We start from the raw sequence: 24,759 nt of genomic DNA, 5'->3' as shown, positions 1-24,759 counted from the left end.
GAGACCATCAGCATTTTGGTGGTGACACCCAGACCTGTGTTCAATGGTAAAATCAAACTCTTGCAGGCTGATTGACCATCTCAGTAGTTTAGGGTTTTCCCCTTTCATTTGCATCAACCATCTCAAGGGTTGGTGGTCACTCTGAATCATAAAAGTAGATCCATACAAGTATGGTCTAAACTTCTTCAGTGAACACAATGGCCCTCATTACAACCTTGGCGGAGGACCATGGTGCTATTAGCACCATGGTCCATGCCGCTAAGGTTGCAATTCCGCCATGGTGGATGGCGGAATTACCGCCCCATTCCAAGATGAGTGGGGCGGTAATTCCCCATTCACCAATGGCCCCTTCCCCATTCCCATTTTTGCCCCATAGGGCATAATGGGAATGGGGAAAGGCGATAATTACGGCACCGTAAATTTCGGTGCCGTAATTATCGCCAAGGTCCCTTTGTGGCATGGCTTTTAACGGCTGCAAAAAGCAGCCGTTAAAAGCCATCCCGCAAAGGGGTCCTTGTAATCAGGCATTAAGGGTCGGCGCCGTTTACGGCACTTTAAACCCCTTAACGCCTGAGTCAGAATGAGGCCTAATATAGCAACACATTCTCTTTCAATGGTTGCCCACCTTGTTTCAGGTTCCTTCAGCTTCCGGCTGATGAAGCAAATGGGGTGCTCCCTACATTTCTCATCCGGCTGACTGAGTACTGCACCTATACCTGTATTGGAAGCATCTGTTTGCACAATGAAGGTTTGGTTGTAGTCAGGAGCTCTTAAGACTGGAGCTTGACAAAGGGCTTTCTTAAGTCCTTCAAATGCTTGAGTGCACTCCTCATTCCACCTGATCTTTTAGGAAATGTTGGTGAGGAGATCACATTCAAGGGAGACGCTATGGTCCCATAGTTCTCTATGAAGTTCCTATAATAACCAGTGAGGCCTAGGAGGGCTCTCACCTGGGTTTGAGTTGTAGGGTGGCCCAGTTTTGTACAGCTTGTACTTTGCTAGGCAATTACCTGATTTCACCTCCTCCTACCCCATGTCCAAGGTAGACCACTTTAACTTTAACCAATTTGACATTTACTCGCCTTCATGGTCAGATGGGCCTGCTCAAGTGCCTTCAATACATAGGCTAAGTGGTCAACATGTTCTTTCCAAGTAGGGCTGAACACTGCAATGTCATCCAAGTATGCCATGCAGAAGTCCTCCATCCCATTCAGAACCGGGTTAACCATCCTTTGGCATGTTGCAGGTGCACTCTTTAGTCCAAAAGGCATTACCGTAAACTGGTAGAGGCCTGCTGGGGTTGAGAATGCAGTTTTCTCCTTGGCGTGGTCTGTCAGTGCTATTTGCCAATAGCCTGAAGTGAGATGAAATGTACTGAAGTACTTGGCTGAACCAAGCTTGTCCTACAGTTCATCTGTCCTTGGTGAAGGATGGGCACCAGTCTTTGTGACTGCATTAAGAGTTCCATAGTCCACACATAACCTCAACTCCTTGGATCCTGCCTTTGGCACTAGTACAACTGGACTAGACCATGGACTTGTAGATGGCTCTATTACCCCAAGATCAAGCATCTGGTTGACCTCCTCCTTTATGTGTACCTCTGCTTTTAACAGGTAAACTGTCACCAGTGATAATATCATTTTAGCCCCAAGGGGTCAAGCCTGGTGATAGTGAAAACAGGGAGGCAAACTGATTTAACAGCAACTTGCACTCCTCCTGTTGTTCCAGTGTCAGATTAGAAGAGAGATTGACTCCTTCTATCTTCTCATCTAAAGGCTGTCCTCTGGGTAGGTCAGGTAGAGGTTCACTCTCCTCCTTCTCTTGAGCTGAAGCTAGAAGCAAAGTACCTACTTCTGGTCTTGAGACATAAGCTTTTAGACTGTTGATAAAAGACTCTGGGAGCCTCCTTAGGATTGCCTATATCCACCAGATAGTTGACCTCTCCAAGTTTGCCCACAACCTTGAAGGGTCCTATCCACTTGTCATATGAGGCCCTCTGCCTTGTAGGTACCATAACTATATCTTGCTGGTCTTGAGTAAACTCAACCATGTTGGCCTTCAGGTCATGCCAATGTTTCACTGGAGCCTGACCTGCTTTCAATTTATCTGATGCTTCTGCCATCATGTGTGACATTCTCCTTCAGAGACCTATCACATAGTCAGTGACTCTCAATGGCTTCGGGGAAGGAGCACTCTCCAACCCCTCCTTAATTAGGGCAAAGGGAGCTCTAACTGGATGGCCATAGAGAAGCTCAAAGGGACTAAATCAAACTCCTTCCTGAGGGACTTCTCTATAAGCAAATAAAAGAAATGGCAGTAGAAGGTCCCACTTTCTTCTAAGGGGTTCTTTTAAAGCACCTAACATGCTCTTCATTGTACGGTTAAACCTCTCTAGCAATCCATTTGTCTGTGGATGGTAAGCAGTTGAGAACTTTTAAGTCACTCCACAGTTCTTCCACATGGCCTGCATGTAGTGGGACATACAATTGGATCCCCTGTCAGAGATGACTTCCTTAGGAACGCCTACCCTGGTAAAAATATCAAGTAGTGCCTTAGCCACAGCCTGAGCTGTAACAGTCCTCATAGGTATTGCTTGCTTCAGGATACCTAGTAGCATGGTATACTACAACCAGGATAAACCTGTTGCCTGAAGAAATTGGAGGGTCCAACAATGTCGATTCCTACCCTCTCAAAAGGGGCTCCCACCACTGGGTGAGGCACCAAGGGTGCCACATTCTTGGCTTCACTCTTGCCAGATGTCTGGCAAGTGTGACAGCTCCTACAGAATTTATCTACATCAGACCCCAACTTAGGCCAGTAGAAATACAGAGAAAGCCTTTCCTTAGTCTTCTTGAAACTCAACTGACCAGCCAAAGGAATGTTGTGGGCTAACTAACTGCTGTCTGCTTTCCAGAGGCACTACAAGTCTTCTGTAGTCCCCTCGAATAGACTCAGTAGGTTCACTGTAGAAGAGGCCACCCTCCCAGTATAACATATGCTTCCCTCGCTCTTGCCCTTCCAGCTTCTACCTCATTTTTCAGTCTAATCTTAAAACTCACCTGCTATCTGCTCTCTCTAATAAGTTCATTATCGTGTTTTCTGTTTTTCTATCTGGAAATGCATTGATCAAGAGACTGTACTGTTGTTCTTTTAATTTGTACCAGCACTTTTGGCAAAAATCACTATATAAATTCAACAAAATACAATACAAATAATAGCAACCAACTAATAACTGTGCACCAGAAACTTGGACTACTTCATGACAAGCAATTGTGAAACCCTTAACAATACCATCTGTGGGAAACCAATTTAATGTGGTTCCATGTGCTCATGTCGCAGTGAAAAAGTCACCAGGTAGGCGACTTTATTTTTCCTGAGCCCTAAAATTCTTTCCCCAAATATTCTAGGAGGGGCATAGTGATATATTATGATCTTAAATCCTAGAATATTTGGGGAAAGTTTTTGATTGTCTGGAGGGTGCAATTTTAGGGAAATGTCACCACCGCCAGCCATTTTCACTGCAACATTGTCACTGGATACCTTTAATGTATTGATCCTCTGCTGCATGATATTAGTCTGCACTTCAATCTCAGTGAAATCTGCAACCAACAGCCAAGATAAAACAACACCATAACTCCTGTCTCTCTCTCCCCACCCAACGGCCCCCAACAAACATCTCACTACAAACTTCATGGAACCTTACACTGCCACTCTCCTTTAGACCACTGACCTGGTCTAGTGTGCTTAACAGATTCACACCATATCCATCTTCTGTCAACAACCATGCTGTCAATTTTTGCACTCTATAATCCGGGGAATGCCCATATGGCTAACATGTCCAGCATGTACCACTCCCAAACAAAATAGATGTCATATCGCCACACAGGTAACAAGTCCTTCTGACCTGCATCAATCAACACCGAAAGTTTCTGCATCTGCATTTCTACTATGCAGATATATCACCCTGCCCTCTTTTCTTACAGAGCCATGCATAGCTAGGAGTAAGGCCGACATTATTTGAAGAAGAGCGCTATATAAGACTACATTACATTTAAAGTGTGGAATTTGGAGGGAGAGGGTAGGTGGATTCACAATTGCAAGAGTGTATTAGGGTTCCAATACCTGTCATCAGGAACCAGGGCAGACCCATTTGAAGCAAGAGCTGAAGCCCTCTGTGTTCCCCTTGCAAGGTGTTGGATACACAAGTAACACGAACCGGAGGAAGCATGTCATCACACTATGTCCAAATGACATATCTCTTGGTCCCAAGTGAAGCGGACAGAATAAAATGGAGGAATGTCAATGAGACCAGACCAGTGCCTCGCAGCCACAAAGATCTGCCCGTACATGGACTTCACATAAATGTCAGATTCCACACCAGAGATACATTTTTTCAAACCTAGGTAATTAGTCTTTTTTCTTTTTGCTTTGTTTCCCAACAAATTGGTATTTAGGGGATACGCTAGACTAATAAATAATTGCAGCTCATTCCTAGTTCTCCAACAGAAAAAGCCTAAACGGATGCACTCCATTCACTGGTGAATTCAAACAACATTTTAAGGAATGTAACCCTCTGACTTTCAACAGAAAAAACGTTCTGTTTTATGTTTTGTTCAACCCTCACACAAAGCTTCGACAGATAACCAGATTTGAGTTGTATGGGAAGTAGAGACCCATCGAAAACCAGGCTTCCTCCATTGTGGGTGCAGGGAAAAGTAGACGTGCCTAGGGGCTGTTGGGGGGGATGACTGGACAACCTATGTTAGGATTATGGGGAGTTCTATCATCTTTCAGGGTTAGAGATGAAACTGCTCTGTGAATTCTGAGAGTGACCAGGCTCGAGTGGTACTTGATCTGACATAGAGTAGTCTTTAAAGTGTGTGTATGAAGGGTAGTGTTTGCAGTGGTGTCAAAAATGATGTTTTCACTCTCTTCCATGAAGTAAAATCTAACATATATCTAACATATACATGTCCCTTTTCTCTATCCACATTAGACGTTCTGCAGACTGGCTCAAAGTCAGGACCCAAACCCAAAGTAATGAAAGGCTAAACTGTAGACAACAACCATTGCACACATTCATGAGGTGGAAGGGAGAAGGGTGAGTAAAAATGAGGCAAACTCCCAGCCCATCTCATGAAATAGTAAACGCAACCTGTAAATACTCTTTACATGCAGCGTTTGCTACCAATGGATTACTATGGAATCTGCCCAGTTTTGATCAGGTGCAAACCAGGGGTGAATACATTTGTTGTTCACCTGCATGACCATCTCATGAAAGCATACAAGACTCATTGATGAGAGAAAAGAGGTCTGCACCACACAGACCTTCTCTGCACTCCGTGCCTGTTCTTTGCCTTGTCACTGCATCAAGATAGGGAACTCTGTTAAATGGAGGCGAAAAAAGAATTACCTCTTGCTTTTACTCCTCCATTTAACATGACATTCCATTTGAAATTGTATAATATATCACTTTGAATTATTGCATTCAGTTACTCATTTAGTTCTTTATTGTGTTGCATGCTGAAAGGATTCCTTTTGGCCAATTCACATCAGTGAGGGATACTTTGTAACATAATCCCCTTGGTAGATGTTGGAAATGGGGAACACATTTATTTTTTATGAATGATATCTCTAAATGAAATCAGAGGTTGTCTTGGCCCGTTCCCTCAAGGGAATATGGTGTTGACTGATTTAAAGGTCTATTTGATGCTTTGCTTAACAGAACCCTTTCCTCAAACTGTTTAAGGTGGCTCGATGTCCTAAGTGTTCAAGAGGTGTGCGACTCTATCTGTAGCTCACTTTAGATCCTCAATAAAAACTCAAAAAATCAGAATCAAATCCATACAAGTATATTTACTCGGGTGTGATGTCCAGCCAGGATACCGGTCAGTCAATGAGTTTATTCGGATTCATGATCCATTAAACAAAAAAAAAACATGAACACAATTCAATACAATCATTAAGAACCCATCAATACAAACATTCTTCATGATTCATTTCAGTTCATTTCATTTGTCACAGATTTTGCAACACATATACAATACAAAAATACCTACAATCTATATAACATCATAAAATAACAAAATCCTGGAGACAAAATCTCATTCCATAACAAAGTAAAGGACCAGTAATACGAGCCAAATACAGCTTATTCACTTAAAAACCATTTCCTAAAAGTGCATAGCTCTCTTCAAAAATGAAAACAGTGCCCATGCCGTTAAAACCGAATCCTCACTAAGAAGAAACAAAATGGCAGATCTGTAGTGGCACATGTTAGCCTCCCTTAGGATTGGCAGCAAAGTTACTCAAATTATCCCCCTATAACCCATGCAAAACAATAACAAATGGACCAAATCTTCCTTAATGTAGCCACACACAGGGCAAGACGCTGAATCCATATAACCATTCCAGTTAATTGTATTGCTCCTCAGGAGGAGGCAGTCAAAATTTGCATCGGTAATTAGCAAGCGATCCTTCCCTGCTGTGCCCCACAATAAGTAGGGTTGTATTTCATTAACCCGGCTAATTACTGTGTGCTCTCTGTCAGCAGTTAACCAATGTTCCTGAAGGGATCTCTTTGCATTAAATGCTTCCCCTAAAACAGATTTATAGTTTCTGAGCTGGGACTTGATCAACAGAGCATCTGGGGGGGGGGGGGGGGGGAATTGATCTTATGTTTCCCTCCACCAGAATCTTATCGATATATTGGAGCCACCACATTTTTTTCCATCCGACCCTGGCCATAACAGCCCTAATTATAAAGTGACAAAGTGAGGCTTGTTCATTTGCCCAAATTCTAACCCAGAAAATAATAGGGGCTATGGCCCACTGGTCCTCCCAGAACTCCATGTCCAGCTCTCTATGGATAGATATACAGGCAGTAATCTCCTAAAAAACAAGTTCTCCTTTATTTGAATGTCGTGTGCCTTTTGAAAGCCCCATAACATGGCAGCATACAGGGTGACAGACTTCGATTGGGCCAGATAGATTTTCAACACGGCATCCAGTGGCATGCCCTCACAACGCGAGAGAAAGCGTGAGATTCCCTCCATTTGTTGGGTATATTTAACTAATTGTTTTTGTATGTGTGCCTTCCCCGTTAACAATTCAGAGAACCTAATCCCATGGCAATCAAAAACCTTCACCCTTGGGATGATTTCTCCATTACATAGCATGGGCCTCATTTCTGCAGATCTCTTACTGCCTACACCAGCCATTACGGCCGACTTCTTGGTGTTAATCTTCAGCCCCAAGTTGCCCATAAAAGTTTCATATGCAGATATAAGAATTTGCAGGGCTCTTGTGGTTTTAGCTAGCAACACTGTGTTATCCGCGTAAGCCAGCACGGGGAAGGCGCGACCCCTCAGAACAAGAAGTCCGCCATAGACTCCATCAGATCCTTTTAAAGCCCATTGATATATAAACAGAATAAACAGAAACAAATGGGTGCAAGGACACACCCTTGCCGAATGCCACAACCCACATTAAAACAGGCTGTACAATGACCCCCCAGACCACTGCGAACACAGGCCTCATTGTCTCTGTGGATCTCTACCAAGACCTTCAAAATGTCCCCAGGAAAACCAAAGACCCAAGCACAGCCCAAAGTTTAGATCCATCTACCTTATCAAAGGCCATGCTCAGGTCCAAAAACGAGAGGTAAACCCCTTCGCCTTTGCAAAAAACGGAGTTATCCACTAACAGGTACAGATTGAGACTCTGTTCCAACGTACCAACCCCGGGGTGAAAGCCTAGCTGTACACCAGACAAAACTGCCTCCTCTGCGAGCTAAGATTCAATTGATCCCAATAAAATTCTCCCCAAAATCTTAAAGGACATGTCCAAGAGGGAAATTGGTCTATATGAGGTTGGACAAGGTTGTCTTGTAGATGGGATAAATAATGTTTTTTTTTCCAGGACAGAGGGTAACTACCCGACTCCATACAGGCATTAAACACTAAAGTAAGGAGTGGAGCCCATAGATCAGGGGAGTCCTGAAATAGGTCAGACAGGTTCACATCAAGGCCCGGCGCACGATTATGTGCTTCTTGACTAATTGCACTAGTCACATCTTCCAGCCTAAACTTCATAGGCGATGGACACACAACTGATCTCACCCCTTCATTACCACCCTTAAACGGGTTCCCAAAGTGCTTTAGCCACGATTCCTCTGCCACATGAGTGCCACTGGACCTTTCCCCTATGGACCCCGAGTTGCCCTCCTTCACAAATTCCCAAGACACTTTCTGATCATTACGTTTGGATGTATCCAAGAAGCCCTCCCAAGCATTGCTTTCAACCTCCCTTTTTCTTCTCAATTCCCACTGATATTTGGCTCTAGAGAGAGCAATGTCACTTCTGGAGCACACCAGTGCCTTAAGAACCTTCAACAGATCAATCTGGTGATTTTACAGGCCTTGCCAAACCACCCTCTGCATGGCACTGTCCCAATCCTTTTACAGAGAACCGTGAAGGTCTTGAAAAAGACCAGCATAAGTGTCAAAAATCGCTCCACAATCTCCCTTAGAGGCAAGGACTCATCCGGGATACCGGAAAATAAGGCAGCGTTCTCTGCTATCGTCGAACCATGAAAGTTGGCCTCCTTGATCTTTGCCCACTTATTTCTTCTCGTGCCAGGGGCCAAGATTTAACCAGGCAAACTAGAGTGTCCTGGCAGTGTCCTTCCCCCCAGACCCCTTTCAATATGAGACAGATGGGATGATGATCACTCTTCGGATCAGACAATACTTCAAAACTCGCAGCCCTGTCCCAGAGATCCAGGGAGATACAAAGTAGTCTATGGTTGACAAGCCTAGATGGTTGTTGAAGGTCAGATGACCAGGGATATCTGGAGCTAAGCACCCATTAACGGAGCGAAGCCCCCATTCTGTAAGCCACAGGGGCAGCTGAAATCCCTTGGCACAACCCCTAGCATCCCTCATCTGTGGCTGTGGGATACTACACACCTGATCCTCAACTGGGTCTAATAGCGCTTTGGGCAAACCCAAACCTATTTTCACATTAAAATCCCCTCCACAGTGTAATGCTCATACCTATTCTTTCTATTGGCTATAAGGTCATCCATAAACATCTTTACTCTTGACAACCTTTCAGCCTCACCTTTATGTGGACTATTATATAGATTAAGAATACAGAGCGAGTCCCTTTGAAAAATGCAAATCGGCTGAAAAAAGTCCATATTGGTATCCAACACCCTAACCCAACATTCTAGAGAAGTCCTGACCAATATAGTCACAGCCCCATAAAATCTACCTTTCGGGTTTTTCTTGGCAGTGATTCCAAAGGATAGATAACCATCCAGCAATGGGCACTGCAATGCCCAAGTTTCCTGCAGGAGGATGACTTCATGTTTTTCAGGAGCTCCACTCTATCTATTTTTCCCCTACACCCACGATGTTCCAAGAAAGCAGGAGGAGCTCTGAAGGAACCGCTTTAGGGATCCTGCCACCCAACTAACTCAAATCCCCCACCTCCACCCTTACTACCTCTGGTGCCACCTGCACAGCCCAGCAATTTAAGACTCGCTACCTATTTAATAAGGATGTGTATCACCTAATTTGCGTAAAAGGTACAGTTCAGGGGTTAATGGTTTGTTCCTGGTTTCCCTGCATTTTACCAGTTTGCAATTGTGGAGAACAACATTCTCTGTGCTGTACTCTTCCTCGTGCATTCATGTTGCACAATCTTATTTTCAGATTTCTCTGTTACATTTCTTTAAAAAACAGCTTAATCCAAAATACTGTTGTCACATTGTCCCAATTCAGCTCTTTCCACTAGACCGCATGCCCTGCTTCAAATATAAATTATTCGTTTTCCTAGGTATACTTTAAAAATTCAAAATGTAATGGAAAACACAGCTGGTTGGCCTACCTGTAAATGTAGGACATTCTATTTCAAGCTCTAGGTATATTTACTGTAAAATGATTTAAGCGTTCAGAAGAATTGTGATGATTCCCCATATTTTATATCGCCTATATACATTGAATATGTCTATTTTCTTCACAGCTTTTTGCAATCTTTGCATTTGCAACATGTGGTGGCTACTCTGGAGAACTGAGAGTCAGTGTGGCTTGTGCAAACAAGACGGAGAGTGACCTAAAGATTGATGTAGCCTTCTCGTACCCTTTCAGGTAAGACAGTCATATGGCATGATTTAACTAGCTGCAATGGTGAAGACTGCTAATGCTATTCGCCAAAATAACTATAAGGGCATGAGTTGTCGTAGTCCCACATTTTAAAGTTCATTGTTATTCATGTGTTTAGTTTCAGAAATAATGTTCCATAAAACATAACAATGCAATCAAAACGTAAATCGGATAAGTACAGTTAATATCATATGAAAAGGGTAACACGTTTTTTTTAAAGTGTAAAAGGTATTTAAAGTGCTAACAGTTCATCCCTTCTATACGGAGCTTGTCTCAAGTATAGTAGTAAACACCGTGCAACCTTCTAACTGCCGCAAATGGGTAGAATAGAGCTGGCCAATATTGTGCAAAGCCTGCTTCTGTAAGAACGGGGATCAAAGTATTTGCTCTAAAGTTTGCATAGGTTGAGCAGAAAAGGATAACATTGAGCAAGTCTTCTGTGGCTTTGCCCAACAGAAAATGTATTCTGCAGGCTTGCCTGCCCACAGGCAGGTTATTGCCCTCAAGGTCAGGCAATTAAAGCTGGTTCTTGTAATCAGCTTTCTTTTGTTAGGATTATTGTCCATACTAGATATTTTTGGATTGAGTGTATAATGGTGTGTTTTCGGTTGCATTATTTTTCTTGTGCCTATCCTGAATGTGAGACTTGAGCTGATTTCTTTCATTTCTTCCTGTGATTTTGTCCAAAATAACTGGATCAGTAAAGTGTATATGTGCATTTATGTCGTATAATCGAGAGTGTACATATCAAAGCTAAGGGATAGCATGGACTTTAAGTTAATATCTTTTTTAAGATGAATTGAGTGAGCTGGGCCACCTGATTACTCCAAATACAGAGCAAGTGTAATATATGTTGTGTGACGAATCAGGTTAATTAGTCCATTCTTGCCAGACGAGAGCCACCCCCTGTGAGTCTAGAGAGGGGAGCCTACTCCACAAGACCCTTCATGGGGGCCTGGCCAAGTTGGAAATCACTGGAGGGATTCCCCTCTCAGGGACAGGGCATCCCAGTCCAATAAGGACCTCCTAGGCCGGAGGACATTGTCTGCCTACATAGGACGTGAACAAGCTAATTTTATTCCTATTTTAAGTCCATCAACCGATGATATTCCTTTCTTCCCATTTGCCTCAAGCAATGCTGGATTTTCATCTGAGCATCAGAGATGGGGACGAAGGACACATCTTTCCTGTTTGTGATGATGTACTTAAACAGGAGAGGAACTGGAAATGAATAGAAGGAAAATCCTACATATGTAGGTGTGCGATCCCTACCCAGAGGTGACACCTCTCGAAGAGACGTCCTGAAGGGGTGGAGCCAGCTGGAGCATGAGGCCAACACTAGCCAAACACCGGAAGGCTGTCAATTTCTCTGACCATGAAGCCCAGGTCCAGGGAAGAGACAGAGAAACACATGTCGCCTTTTGTGGCCCAACAAGGGACATGCTGTGTTGGGCCTGGTATCTCGCTGGAGAGAGTCTGAATGCTCAATCTCTATGCCCGAAGGACAGTAGCTGATGAGACAAGCAGCAACTCAGAGGTGAACTCTCCCATGGAGAAACTAATACTGAGAGCTAAGCAAGGCCAGGAAATCCGACGAGCCTGAGATACCCAAGCAGGTCAGCTCCCCATATGAATCCGAACGAAAAAGATATGAACATTGTGAATCGAGGATGGGTAGCCCCACAAAGTGATGGAAGCATGAGAAAGCTGAGTGGGCAAGTCCCCCCATGTGAATCATAACGAGAAAGATACAAACATTGTAAATCAAGGCTTGGAGAACCCACCAGATTACGTGACCCTGAGAAACACCCTTTTTTAATCATATTGGAATTGATATGAACTCTTTTTATCCAATCTGGGAAAGCCTACATGGTTATGGGACCCTGATAAACCTGATTCCGCAAGCGCCCTATGTGAAACAGTCTGAAAGAAATGCACATATTTTGTATCAAGGTTGCTAAATCCTGAGTTGGAAAGTGCATTATGTGAATTATGTAAATTGAGAAAAAATAAATCTGTCAGAGTGCCGTAGGACTTTGGTGAGTCCGAGGGTCAGGAAACATCCACAACCGCTTCAGAAAAAATACCCTTGTTGCACATATGAGTTCATTGTGCCACCATCACGCTCTGTGAGGCTGTAATTAGGCAAAGATGGTCGCTCCACATTACGAAGTGGTATCCGCAGCCTAACTTTGCTTCCAACTTGCACCCCAACACCAGATTAGTTGCACCTTTCTTCATTTTGTACCAATCATACACTGGCAGGTGTTCGCCGGCCCACCTCACCAAGGCACGCTCACAAAGGCTCTCTTCCTGTCCAAGACTGTCGGAGCCCGAGCCGTCTCACTCCTACCCCTTGCGTCCGCTATCTACAGCTGAAATTATGAGACCGCTTGTTTGAAATCTGCGGTAAGACATTAACTGCCTGCCTGGAAACCATTGTGTCATGTTTATGAACACCGTGTTAAAGTTTATCTAACCCACATCACATGCCAGTAGTATAATATCCCACATGACCCTTAACACAGCGGTACTCTACTAATTAACCGCATGGCGCTCCTGCTGAAATTACCTCTCATGTATTCAATCTTCATTGCACCTGATTATTTATTCGCCTGTACCTTGCATTGGTTTTTGCTGCTGCACTACCTGCTGTATCTACCCACTCGCACCCTACTGCCAAACCAACCTGATACTGCATTGTGAATCTGCCTATTCCACTAAATGTTGCACTGTAAATTTATCATGCTCCGTATAGCTGCACACCCACTATAATGCTCTTTTTACTAATGAACAGCCTACTCTGCCTAACTCTCATCTAACTGCTCTAGGCAATCTGTGAGTCAGTATCAATCTTTTTTATATCACCTGAGTATGATAGTATACAAGGCGTATGTACACTAGCTTCACCTGGAGCCTAATATAGGTGGCACAATAGCTTACCCTGCATGTAAAGCCACACAAAGATATTTAATTGATTGAGAAGGCTTTACCAACTATTCACTCGCCTATATCCTATGCCATTTTGAAACATTTTGGACATATGCACTATATTCTAATCTGAGCATTTAATTGCTTATGTGTATATTACACATAAGTACTTGTATTTCAAGCCAGCCTAAGCATTTGACTGTATAAGGTGTATCTTGCTCTAAACGTTCCCGCCTATCTCTAACTGACCTTACACATGTGCAAAATAACCTGAGTACCCTTATGTTGTATCATACCTCAGTCATACCACCAATAGCCTAGCCTTATGGCACTTCCTTACCGGGCATAGTCAGCCTCTACTGCTCAACTCAAATTGAATCTAACCATGCATCTATCTCTCCTAAGGATAACGATCATCATAAAGTGCCTTATTTGCTTGATTGTGCCTATAATAGTACCCTCCTCGGTGACTCCTCCTATGATACCTATGATGGACCCACACGCCAACACCAGAGTGTCCATTACTCGCTTGACCATGGTGCTTAGCTTGCTGCCATCAGCCCTCATAACACCAACCAGATTCTTACCACCATGTCTTCATATCAAAAATACCTGCACACAAAGGTTACTACCTCTAGGCACACATACTGAACCTAATGCCCCATACTTGACTAAGGGATCTCCCCACGACACCACAGCACCACCACATATAAACACCCCTCTCTGTCATAAAAACAACCAGCCACCTCAACTAACATTACCAATACTACTGTCCACCTCACCGTGTCCTACGCTACACAGAAATCGCAGACCAAGCTCTAGGGTAAGGCGACACAACGCCTCCATCTTCAAAGACACCACGTCGGGAACCTCCACCCTAGCCATCCCTGCTATTTCACCCCTGCTTCAGAACTCAGCCAGAGGCCATCTACTGATAAAAAGAACAACACATCAACTCTTATTAAAGCTAACCTCATTAACACCAGATCTTTACCTGCACACGCATTAGTCATCGCTTACTTTATGCCATTACACAGCCTCGACTTTATCGATATCACCGAGACCTGTGGCTACATGCAAGCCTCAGGCCCATCTCTTGCCCTTGCCATACCGGACAACTACTCCATCATCCAATCCGACAGAGATGCCAATATTCTAAAGGAGGAGGCATCGCATTCATATATAAAACCCCACTAGGCATAAGAAACATCAACAACCAACCTTTACCCTCAGCGGAACCAATGTCTATCAAAAAAACCACCTCACCGACATCAACTATTACTATCCACCTAATTTACCATCCACCAGGACCAACCACCACCTTTGAAAAGGACATCTCAAACCTGCTATCAACCAAAATCAAAAACAACTCACAAGTCAGCACCTGGGGTGACTTAAGTTTAGGTTTCCAAGTCCCCAATGACTCTAAAGCTTAGACCCTTCAGGACACAATAACTGAACTTGGATTCACTCACCACATCACCAAACCTACCCACATCAAAGGTAGAACTCTTCACTGGTTAGCTGACCTAAATTGCAATATTGACATCCTTTCTAACACCCCTTGCACCATTACCGACCACCACATAATCTCGTTCATCATTAAAGAATCATCGCCACCCACTCCACAGATCCAAGCTCCAGCCATGATGACCAGAAATAAACGTAATCTGACCATTGAAAAATGAATACCATTACTTCAACCAATCATCAACCCCACAACAGCTCTCTCAGACCCCATGGCTCTAGTCGGCCTGTACAATCACACTATCCTCAAGGCTATTAACACAATAGCACCACTGAATCTACGTAAATCTAAACCCGGAGCACACCTCAGCAACTGGTGCACCCCACACCTCAAGTCTCTTAGGAAATTGAAGAGAACCTCTGAGGCATCATGGCAGAGCACCCCATCTCCAGCAAACAAGGACAACTTCATTGTAGCCTCATTTAACTACAAGGTAGCCATTGTCTAAGCAAAAAAGCCAACTATAACGACCACATAACCAAAGCTAAGTCCAATACAAAGGAACTCTTCAACATGTTGAAAGAGTTAGAATCAATGGCCCGACCCCGCATTCCTGTACCAAAAATACTCTGTGGTGCTCTAACATACAGAATGCTCTCCAAGGTAAGATTACTTTGCTCCAAAGCAAAATAGAAACTACTAAAATTCTTATTACTAATACTGATCCAACCCAGAACCCAGCATCCTGTACCAGAAACGTCCAGCACCAATTTAACTTTACGCCCCTCTCTATCAAAGAGGTTGACACCATCATCCTAAAACTCAAACCGTCAAACTGCCAGGGTGACGCCTGCCCTGCTTCTCTTATCAAGGAGGCCGTGAAATAACTTGTCCCCTTTATCACATCTGTCATTAATGCTTCATTTAAATACAGCATACTACTTAACAATCTGAAAGACGTGTGGGTGCTCCCACCACTAAAGAAAATCCTTAGATCCTAACAATCCATCAAACTACAGACCCATCACGACGGTACCTTTACTGCTAAATGTTCTGGGACGAGCAGCTTACCTGCAGATACAGCAATACCTTGAATCTAACAACTTGTTAGGCCTTAGACAATCAGGATTCAGACCCAGACATATGACAGAAACTGCGCTGATCGACCCTAAGACCCAAATCCAGTCATTGAAAGACAAGGGTAAACTGCAGTTACTTCTTCCACTCGACCTCTCAACGGAATTTGATCTGGTGAACCATAAAATCTTATGCAAACACCTATCATCTGCCACACACTTTTCTGACCAAGCAACCGCTTGGATTGAATGCTTCCTCAATAACAGATCCATAAGGGTCTTTACGCCTTCAGCTTCTGCCAAACCCACTCCAGTCACCTGCAGTGTCCCACGTGGGTCTTGTGTGTCTCCTACTCGAATTATGAGGATGACACTCAGATACTCATCCCCATCACTGGTGACTACACTGTAGATTGTAAGACGCTCAATGACATTTACCTCACTATACAAGCCTGGATGGCGAATCATGGACTCTGTCTTAACAACAATAAGACAGAGCGGCTCCTCCTGGGCTCACCGGCTAACTTGGCCGAATTGGATGTGCTATTCACCTCCTTCAATATTGACGGCAATATAATTAAGGTCTCTAAGGTTGTGAAAACCTTGGGACTTTACATTGATTCCGATTTAAACTTAACAAGACAAACTAACGCTTTGGCCTCCTCAACTGCTTACAATTGTAAGCTTATCACTGCCTGCCGCCCATACCTGACAACAGCCAGCTGCACTACAATAGCAAGAACCCTTGTCCTCTACAAGCTCAATTATTGTAATGCACTATATCTTGGCACGTCACAACATAACCTCAAAGAAATGCAACTCATGCAAAATAATTCCGTTAGAGCAGCATTAAACCTCCCTAGGAATCAACACATCTCGGAAACCAGACACACATTAAAATGGCTTAACATTAACCAAAGATTTGCATTCAAAACACTGTTCCTCACACATAAGTGCTTATCTAACCAGGCCCCCATTTACCTGTCCAATGCCATCTCCCGACACACCGTTACACAGCCTACTACAACAGCCTAGACACATTGTGTCAACATACCACATTTCAAACAGCAACAAGCATGCAGGGTTAGTTTCCCAGTCCTCGCTGCAAAGAAATGGAATGCCCTCCCTCTTTCCCTAAGAGAGGAACCCTCCATCCTCCTTTTACGGAAAAAGGTCAAAGTATGGCTCCATGAGCAAGACCTCATTTCGGTAGCCTAATCACGACATGCCACATATATATTTACATTTTTCTCACAGTAAATTCTTGTTTATCGTATAATGTAATGATTTATCTTTCTACTAATCTGTTGAGGCAATCCCAGTGTACCCTTACCTGGACGACTGGCTCATCACGGCGGAGACCCCAGTAATTTGCAGAGCAAACATTCAAAGGACAATCGACCTCCTTTTCGAATTGGGTTTCTCAATAAACGAGAAAAAGTCAAGTCTCGTGCCAAGCACATCCAAACAGTTCCTAGGAGCTATCCTAGACACTCAAGAGGGGTTGACCTTTCCTTCCGAGGAAAGAATTCGGAATATACTGCTGCAAATCCCGCAATATCAGTCCGGTCGCCAGTTAACGGTACGCAAAGCAAGGCGTTTGCTGGGCATGATGGCGTCATGTATTTGCCTGGTCCCCCAGGCGCGCCTGCGCATGCGTCCCATACAAGAATGGTTGGCGAAACAGTGGTCTCAGGCAAGTGGTCAGTGGGACGATCTAGTGGTCGTTTTGCCAACACTTGTACAAAGCCTTCACTGGTGGGCAAGAGAGAATCTGTCTGATACAGGCGGTAGTCACAACCGATGCATGCCTGACAGGGTGGGGAGCTCACCATCTCCACCACACAGCTCAGGGTCTCTGGTCACACTCAGTGGCCAAGAATCACATCAACCTGTTAGAGCTTCTGGCAGTATTCAGAGCACTTCAAGCGTTCGAGCCCTACCTGTTAAATCTGTCAGTGCAAATCCGGACAGACAGCACTACAGCCATGTTCTACCTGAACAAGCAAGGATGGACTTGGTCGCCAAATCTGTCCAAGCTTGCCCAGAAAATCTGGATATGGGCACTCAGACGGAACATTTTCCTGTCATCGCAACATGTTCCAGCGGCTCTCAATTCCCTAGCGGATGCTCTGAGCAGAGACCCCCTCCCAGAGGAACACGAATGGTGTCTACACAGAGAAGTCGTACAAGATATCTTCTCCCAGTGGGGTTTCCCCACTATAGACCTATTCGCCACAAGTGAAAATGGACAATGCCCAGGATTTGCATCCAGGTTCCCGCAACCAGACTCCCAGGGGAACGCCCTGTGAATGAACTGGTCAGGGATGTTTGCGTACGCTTTTCCACCAACTCCTCTAATCAGGAAGGTGGTCAACACGATGAACAGAGAATCGATGACGCTCGTCCTAGTTGCTCCCATGTGGGCAAGACAACCGTGGTTCCCACACTTACGCAGATTGGTGGTGTGCGAACCCATCAAACTTCCGGGCTGGAACAACCTACTGTCCCAGCACCAAGGTCAAACAGTGCATCCCCAACCCAACTGAATGAACCTGGCAGCATGGCTCCTGAGGTCATATAGTTCGGACATCTCAATTTACCACAGAGGTGTATGGACATCCTAAAGGAATCAAGAAAACCCAACACAAGGCACTGCTACTTTGACAAATGGAAGAGATTTGTTATCTGGTGCCAGAATAAACAAATCAACCCAGTTGATTGCACTCCTTCCACTATTGTTACATACATGCTCCACCTGCTGGACGCAGGACTGGTTTTTAATTCACTCAAGGTACACTTGGCAGCCCTGTCAGCATACACCACTTCACATAACAAGGTGTTGTGGTGGAAAGTACCAGTAGTTAAAGCCTCCATGGAAGGAGTAAAGAGACTTCACCCTCCTATTTCAAACCCACTACCAGGATGGGACCTTAACGTGGTGCTATCTAAGCTCATGGCCCCCCCATTCGAGCCCATGCACAAAACCAGTCTCAAACACCTGACTTACAAAACGGCCTTCTTAGTAGCAATAACATCTATAAGAAGAGTCAGTGAAATTCAGGCTCTGTCAGTGCAAGATCCCTTCTTTACTGTCCATAAAGATAAACTGGTTTTACGCACACACCCTAGGTTTTCACCTAAGTTTATTTCAAAATTCCACGTGAACCAGTTCATCGAGCTTCCGGCTTTCTTCCAAGACCCACAAAGCTCGTCTGAGGTGAAACTACACACACTAGATGTGCGTAGGGCAGTCCTCTACTATGTAAACAAGACCAGACCGCTAAGGAAAACAGGTCAGCTGTTTGTCTCCGTAGCTACAGGCAGAGAGGGGGATCGCGTCTCTAAAGGTGCCATCTCTAAGTGGATTATTAACTGTATCCAGCTGTGTTACTCACTTTCTGAAAAAACTCTGCCTTTCACGCGTAGGGCCCACTCTACAAGAGGCATTGGGGCCACTCTGGCTTTCATTGCAAATGTACCCCTTGACACCATTTGCAAAGCAGCTACTTGGAGCTCTATTCACACTTTTACTCAGCACTACTGCATTGACACTCATTCCAAGACAGATACACAAGTGGGACAAGCGGTTCTAAGACATTTATTTGCTCTTGACCCTTCTCACATCCCACCTCCTTCTTCAGGTTCTGCTCGCTAATCTATGCACAGCATGTGATCTAACCAGATTCCACAAGCCTCAGAAGGGATACATTACTCACCGTAATTGTATTTCTGATGCTTGTATCTGCTTAGATTCACATGCGACCCACCCTTCCTCCTCTCTGAGAGAAGGCGCATGGATGCTTGTAGTCTTACCTTTCTATCTATCTGCTTGGATTATCTGTACTCACGCTACTCCTCATGCTACCTCATGTCAGAAAAAATACAATCTGAGGGTCCTAGACGCGTGAGGGATCATGGGTACAGTGGACGTCACACTAGGGATAGTATTACTGGCATGCCCTTTGTCGACGCCCTTTTCGAGTTTCGAAAAACAAACTGTAATACTCTGCAGCTTCCACTAGATGTCGGCCTATGCACAGAATGTGAATATATAAGCAGATACAAGCATCAGAAATACGATTACGGTGAGTAATGTATCCCATATCTTGTCATTTGTGAAACCCTAGGTTTCTCAGTAAAGCATAGTTATGAATTAGGGCTTGGTGAAATTGATGAATTCGCGGAAGCGAAATCTGTAAGATTTCAATCTGTTTTGCCCCAATCCACCATTTCGCCACCATTCCCCAACAGTTGCCACGGAACGAAAAATAACCTCACAAAGTTTCTCGTGTCACTGCACGAAACTAGTATGGATAAAAAAAAGACCAGCACAAAGTTTCTCATGCCACTGTGTGAACCTATCACGGATTGAAAAACTACACAAAGTTTCTCGTGGCACTGCACGAAACCAGCACGGATTGAAAAATGACCTGCATGAACTTTCTTGTGTCACTGCGCAAACCTACCATAAATAAAAAAAAACATGAAATGTTTCTTGTGTCGCTGCCTAAAACTAGCACAGATAAAAAAAAGACCTCTTGCGCTACCAACATGGGAACGAAGCACCATGCTCAGCCTGAAACTGAACAAAGCAGGGTGTAAATTAAGTGATGGAGGAACTGTAATGCTGAGTTTGCAGAATGGGCGAAAGTGGATTCCAGTGCAAATTCCGAATGTTTTGCTTTCTGGGCGGAAATGTCACTCACGCCTAGTTATTAATAATTATATAGTGATATTTTACAGTAAATCTGGCTCCTAGCATTCATAAAGCAAACTGTAGCAGACAGTTGGGAGTGTGACAAGCCACGCTATCCTGCTCTGAAAATAGTTGCACTAAAATATGTGGCAAATATTGTTTTGGGTAAAAACAATATTGTTCCAAGGCATAAGGAGATGTTTGCACTGGCATGAGGATAGAAAGGGGGAGTGTTAATTGAAGGTTATTGTTTGGTACTAACCTTAAAGAAAGAGCATCAAAGACTGAAAGAGCAAGAGCAATTCAGGCACAAAATGTAGTGCTATTATATTGTGAGCCTCGGAAATGTAAGGTGGATTAATTGGGAGATATTTACAAAAATCTGGTAACAGAAGAAACATGCAACTCATCATCAAGGGGCTGGCTAGCAAAGTTGTAGCTTGATACTTGCATTAGTTAAGCAATAGAACCCGAGCATCGGGTGCATTACCGTCTCAGGTAATGCCCCGGGGCCCATAGGTAAGGACCCGAGCGAAGCAAGGGCCTTACCGAAGGCCCTGGGGCATTACCTGAGACGGTAATGCCCCCGACGCTCGGGTTCTATTGCTATTAGTACCCCGGGCCGCAAAAATTTGCGTGACTGGGGCACTAAAAGCTTTTTTTTTTGTCCTGAAACGCTGCAGCGTTTCGGCACTGCAGCATTTCAGGAGAAAAAAAAACGCCCAAGAAAATGGCCGCCGCCATGGAAAGGGAAAACGGAGTCCGTTTTCCCTTTCCATGGCGGGCATCGGGAGCAGACGCGCTGGGATCACAAGTGTTCGAGCGCGTCCGCTCCCGAAAAAGGATAACGAATAAAGTAAGTGGGGTTGGGAGGGCGGGAGTGGAGGGAAAAAAATAAATAAATAAAAAAACATACCTGCGTCCCCGGCGGGGGACGAGGGAAGCCTCCAGCCATGTGGAGGCGCGGAGCGGGGATGGCCCCACACGGCTGTAGGCTTTCCTCATCCCCCGCCGGGGACGCAGGAACAAGAAGGTAAGTGGGAGGGGGAGGGAGGGAGGGTATTTAGAAAAAAAGAAAAAATTCCTTACCCGAGTCCCCGGTGGGGGCGAAGAGCGGGGAGGGCCCCGCTTCGAGCCCCCCTCATTGGCTGAGGGGCTTCCACGCCCCCCGCCAGGAACAAAGACCGTGGAATCCTGATAAAGGGATTCCCGGCCAGGTAGGGACCTGGCGAGAGTCAATCAGAATGGCTCTTGCCTTCTGATTGGCTCTCGCCGGGTTACTAATAGATAATAGCACCTGACCAGTGGTTGGAGGGGATCAGGGGGGCCTCCCAGCCATTCAGGAAGCTCAGAAGGTAGGCCGGGCTGCAGTTCAGTCCTTTCACACCTTTTCCCTGTCCTCCAAATGACCACCTCATCTGTCCACATTCCACTCCACTCTAACCACTGCCCCACTTACCTGCAGCAGTCTTATCATTCCCCGCTGCCAGGAACACGCTCAGTTCCGTCCCTTTCCGGTCACAGCAATGGCTGCCATGGAAAGTTAATGGGGACTAAATGTAATTCCTTCTTCCATCCTCCATGGCAGCCATTTTGTTTTGTAGGTCTTTTTAAGCGGAGAAACTGCAACTGCACCATATCTCCACTTAACAAATAACACTTTTAGCATCTTGCAACGCATGCTGGGATGCTAAAAGCAATACACCCTTCAATTAGGGGGCATTACTGCATTAAGTAATGGCACAGGGTTCAAGTGTAACTAGGGCCCCAGGCCGATACCTGACCTGGTAATGCCGCATCAGCTGCACTTCGGGATATATTGCTTGAACATGTCAATGAAAGACATAGTTGAAAGATGCATAAACACAGTAACAAAAATATCTGTCTATGAAAAAGTGACATTTAGATTGCCAGAAGAAAAAATATAGTGCTATATAAGGAACATTTGTAAATTCACTGAGAGAAGATCCTGAGATATAATAGGAGAAAAGCAAGTGGGATGCAGACAATCACATTTTTCTCTGAGACTACCCTAAAACTATATGATTTTGACAACTGAATAATACCAGTTAATATTGATGCAGATTTCGCTTTGAATTGACTTTTGTTTTTTATGTTATATAAGAAAAAACAAATGATATAAGTGACAATGCATTATTATTATGCAATTTAGTGCCACATATGTAAATTTCATTTGCATATGAGTTACGCAATTCTTCAGCTATCAAGGTTGAAGAACCCAAGCCATGAAATAGGCCTTTTCCTATCATCTGATGTAGCTGTCTAGTGACATATGCGGAGAATATCTCCTGAAATTAAATGAAATAAAATGAAATGAAATTATATTTTATTTATATCGTGCTCGTACACAAGTGTTTCAGAGCGCGGCCAGGCAAAGGGAGGGGAACAGGGGAGAATAAAAACAACTATTTTACTAGGCCCAGTGACATTGAGAATGTGCAAGTGCATGGGAAATGGAAAAGGGGAAAGTGCATGGGAGGGGAAGAGGTGGAAAGTGCGGAGAAGAGAACAGAAAAAATAAATAAGTAAAATAAACAAATAAATAAAGTTGGTAATGCAGCCAGCAAGTGGCAAGTCCTAGGTTAAGCAGATAGGGTATATCTGATAAGTGCAGAAGAGAAGTGGGTGGGGGTCTGTCTGGGAGTCTATACAGACCCCAGTGAAAGTGGTGGCCCGGAGGCAGTGCAGGAGGGTGGCACAGTGAGCAGGTACCTGGGCCCGAAGGACAGAGGGTGGCCAGGTGCACGGTGCTGAGAGAGAAAACAGATCAGCAGGGGAGAAGAGGGGCAAAGGCAGAAGTGAAGAGGAAGGTCTTGAGGTGCTTCCGGAACCAGAGATGGTTCTCCTCAAGTTTCAAGGAGGCAGGGAGGCTGTTCCAAAGGGAGGCCCCAGCCAAAGACAGAGATCTACCCCCAGCTCGTTTCTTTGAAACACGACTGACCAGGAGGGAGTTAGAAGTAGAGGAGCGAAGGGCTCAAGAGGGGAGGTATTTACGGAGGGATAGTTGAAGGTATTTAGGACCTGGGCCCCAGAATGCCTTGTGGACAATGCAGAGGGTTTTAAATGTAATCCTTGCATCCACTGGGAGCCAATTAAGTTATTTCAGAGCTGGAGAGATACATCACAGGGTTTGATGCCAAGGACAAGTCTTGCAGTCCTGTTCTGTATTAGTTGTAGAGGGCGGAGAGTGGAGGCAGGTAGATTTAGAAAGAGGCTGTTACAGTAGTGGAACCTAGAGAGAACCATAGCTTGGGAGACAGTAAGCTTCTGAGGGAAGGAGAGGAAATACAGAATAGCTCTGAGGAGGTGCACTAAGAAGTTTGACTTTTTAGAGACGTCACAGATGTATGCGGAGAAGGAAAGTGTGGAGTAAAACATTACCCCAAGGTTCTTGGCCTCGCGGGTAGGGGTAGGAGGAGGGCCAAGGGAGGCAGGCCAGAGCGTGATGGGAAAGGATGGTGAAGGTGTACCAATGAGGAGGATCTCAGTCTTGTTGGCATTTAGACAAAGATCATTGGCGGCACACCAATTTTGAATGGTGATAAGGCAATCAGAGATGATGGAAGGAGATGAGGTGGCTGAAGGAAGCCTGAAATTGAGTTGGGTTTCATCAGCATAGCACTGGAAATTAGAGCAGAAAATGGAAATGCAGTAGGTGAGAGTTGGCAGGTATTGGTTGAAAGGCCATGGCGAGAGGTTAGACCTCTGGGGAACACCACATGTAGAAAGGGAGATAGACGATAGGAAGGACCCAAGTTGTACCTGGGAGGGTCGATCAGAGAGGAATGAGGTCAGCCAGGCCAGAGCCTGATCAGTAATGCCCAGGTTGTCACAGAGACGGTTGAGCAGGGTAGTATAGTTGACTGTGTCGAAAGCAGAGGAGAGATCAAGTAGGATGAGGACAGAGGGAATGTTAGAGTCACGGTTGGAAAGCAGATCTTCACAGATGTTCAGGAGAGCAGTTTCTGTGCTTTTGGCAACTCTGAAGCTAGATTGGCGATCATGAAGAGAACCACCAGAATCTGAATGTACATGATTCTCTGAATTATCTTGCATACTAGTTGACACATAATGAAACAACAGAAAAAATTAAATAAAAATACATGTTAGCGTACTTATCATTTTATAGATTCCCCAAGCCTGTAGGCATTGATCCAAAGACGAGCTTGCCTACGGCGCAACAGTGGTGTGCCTTTTCCATGGGTTACTATTTAGGCTTCTTGAGCAGTGATGTTGTAGCAAAAATCATTATGAATACCCCTTTTCAAATAAAATGATCCCTTGTATTTAAAGACATGGGGGATCAGATGACACCTCCAGAAAATGAAGGATCTATGCTTTCCGAGTTGGAAGAAATTGTGTGGTTCCCTCTGCAGTGACTTTGAAGAAGCTGTC

The 24,759-nt window shown here is 44.6% G+C and overlaps 1 protein-coding gene across 2 annotated transcripts in view; it reads left to right on the top strand.

Annotated features, from left to right (window-relative positions):
- The window catches only part of SYNPR (synaptoporin), a 1,048,813-nt gene that overhangs the window by 736,676 nt on the left and 287,378 nt on the right, over positions 1-24,759 (top strand). For both annotated transcript variants that reach the window (XM_069643717.1, XM_069643718.1), the window contains one exon: positions 10,030-10,154. In XM_069643717.1, the coding sequence (XP_069499818.1) occupies positions 10,030-10,154 (125 nt within the window). The remainder of the gene's footprint in view (positions 1-10,029; positions 10,155-24,759) is intronic.

The sequence above is a fragment of the Ambystoma mexicanum genome, chromosome 2p, assembly GCF_040938575.1.
Source record: "Ambystoma mexicanum isolate Mex_15411 chromosome 2p, UKY_AmexF1_1, whole genome shotgun sequence".
Classification (NCBI taxonomy): Eukaryota; Metazoa; Chordata; class Amphibia; order Caudata; family Ambystomatidae; genus Ambystoma; species Ambystoma mexicanum.
Note: the sequence above shows the minus strand (reverse complement) of the source record. Positions and strands in the feature narration are given on the sequence as shown.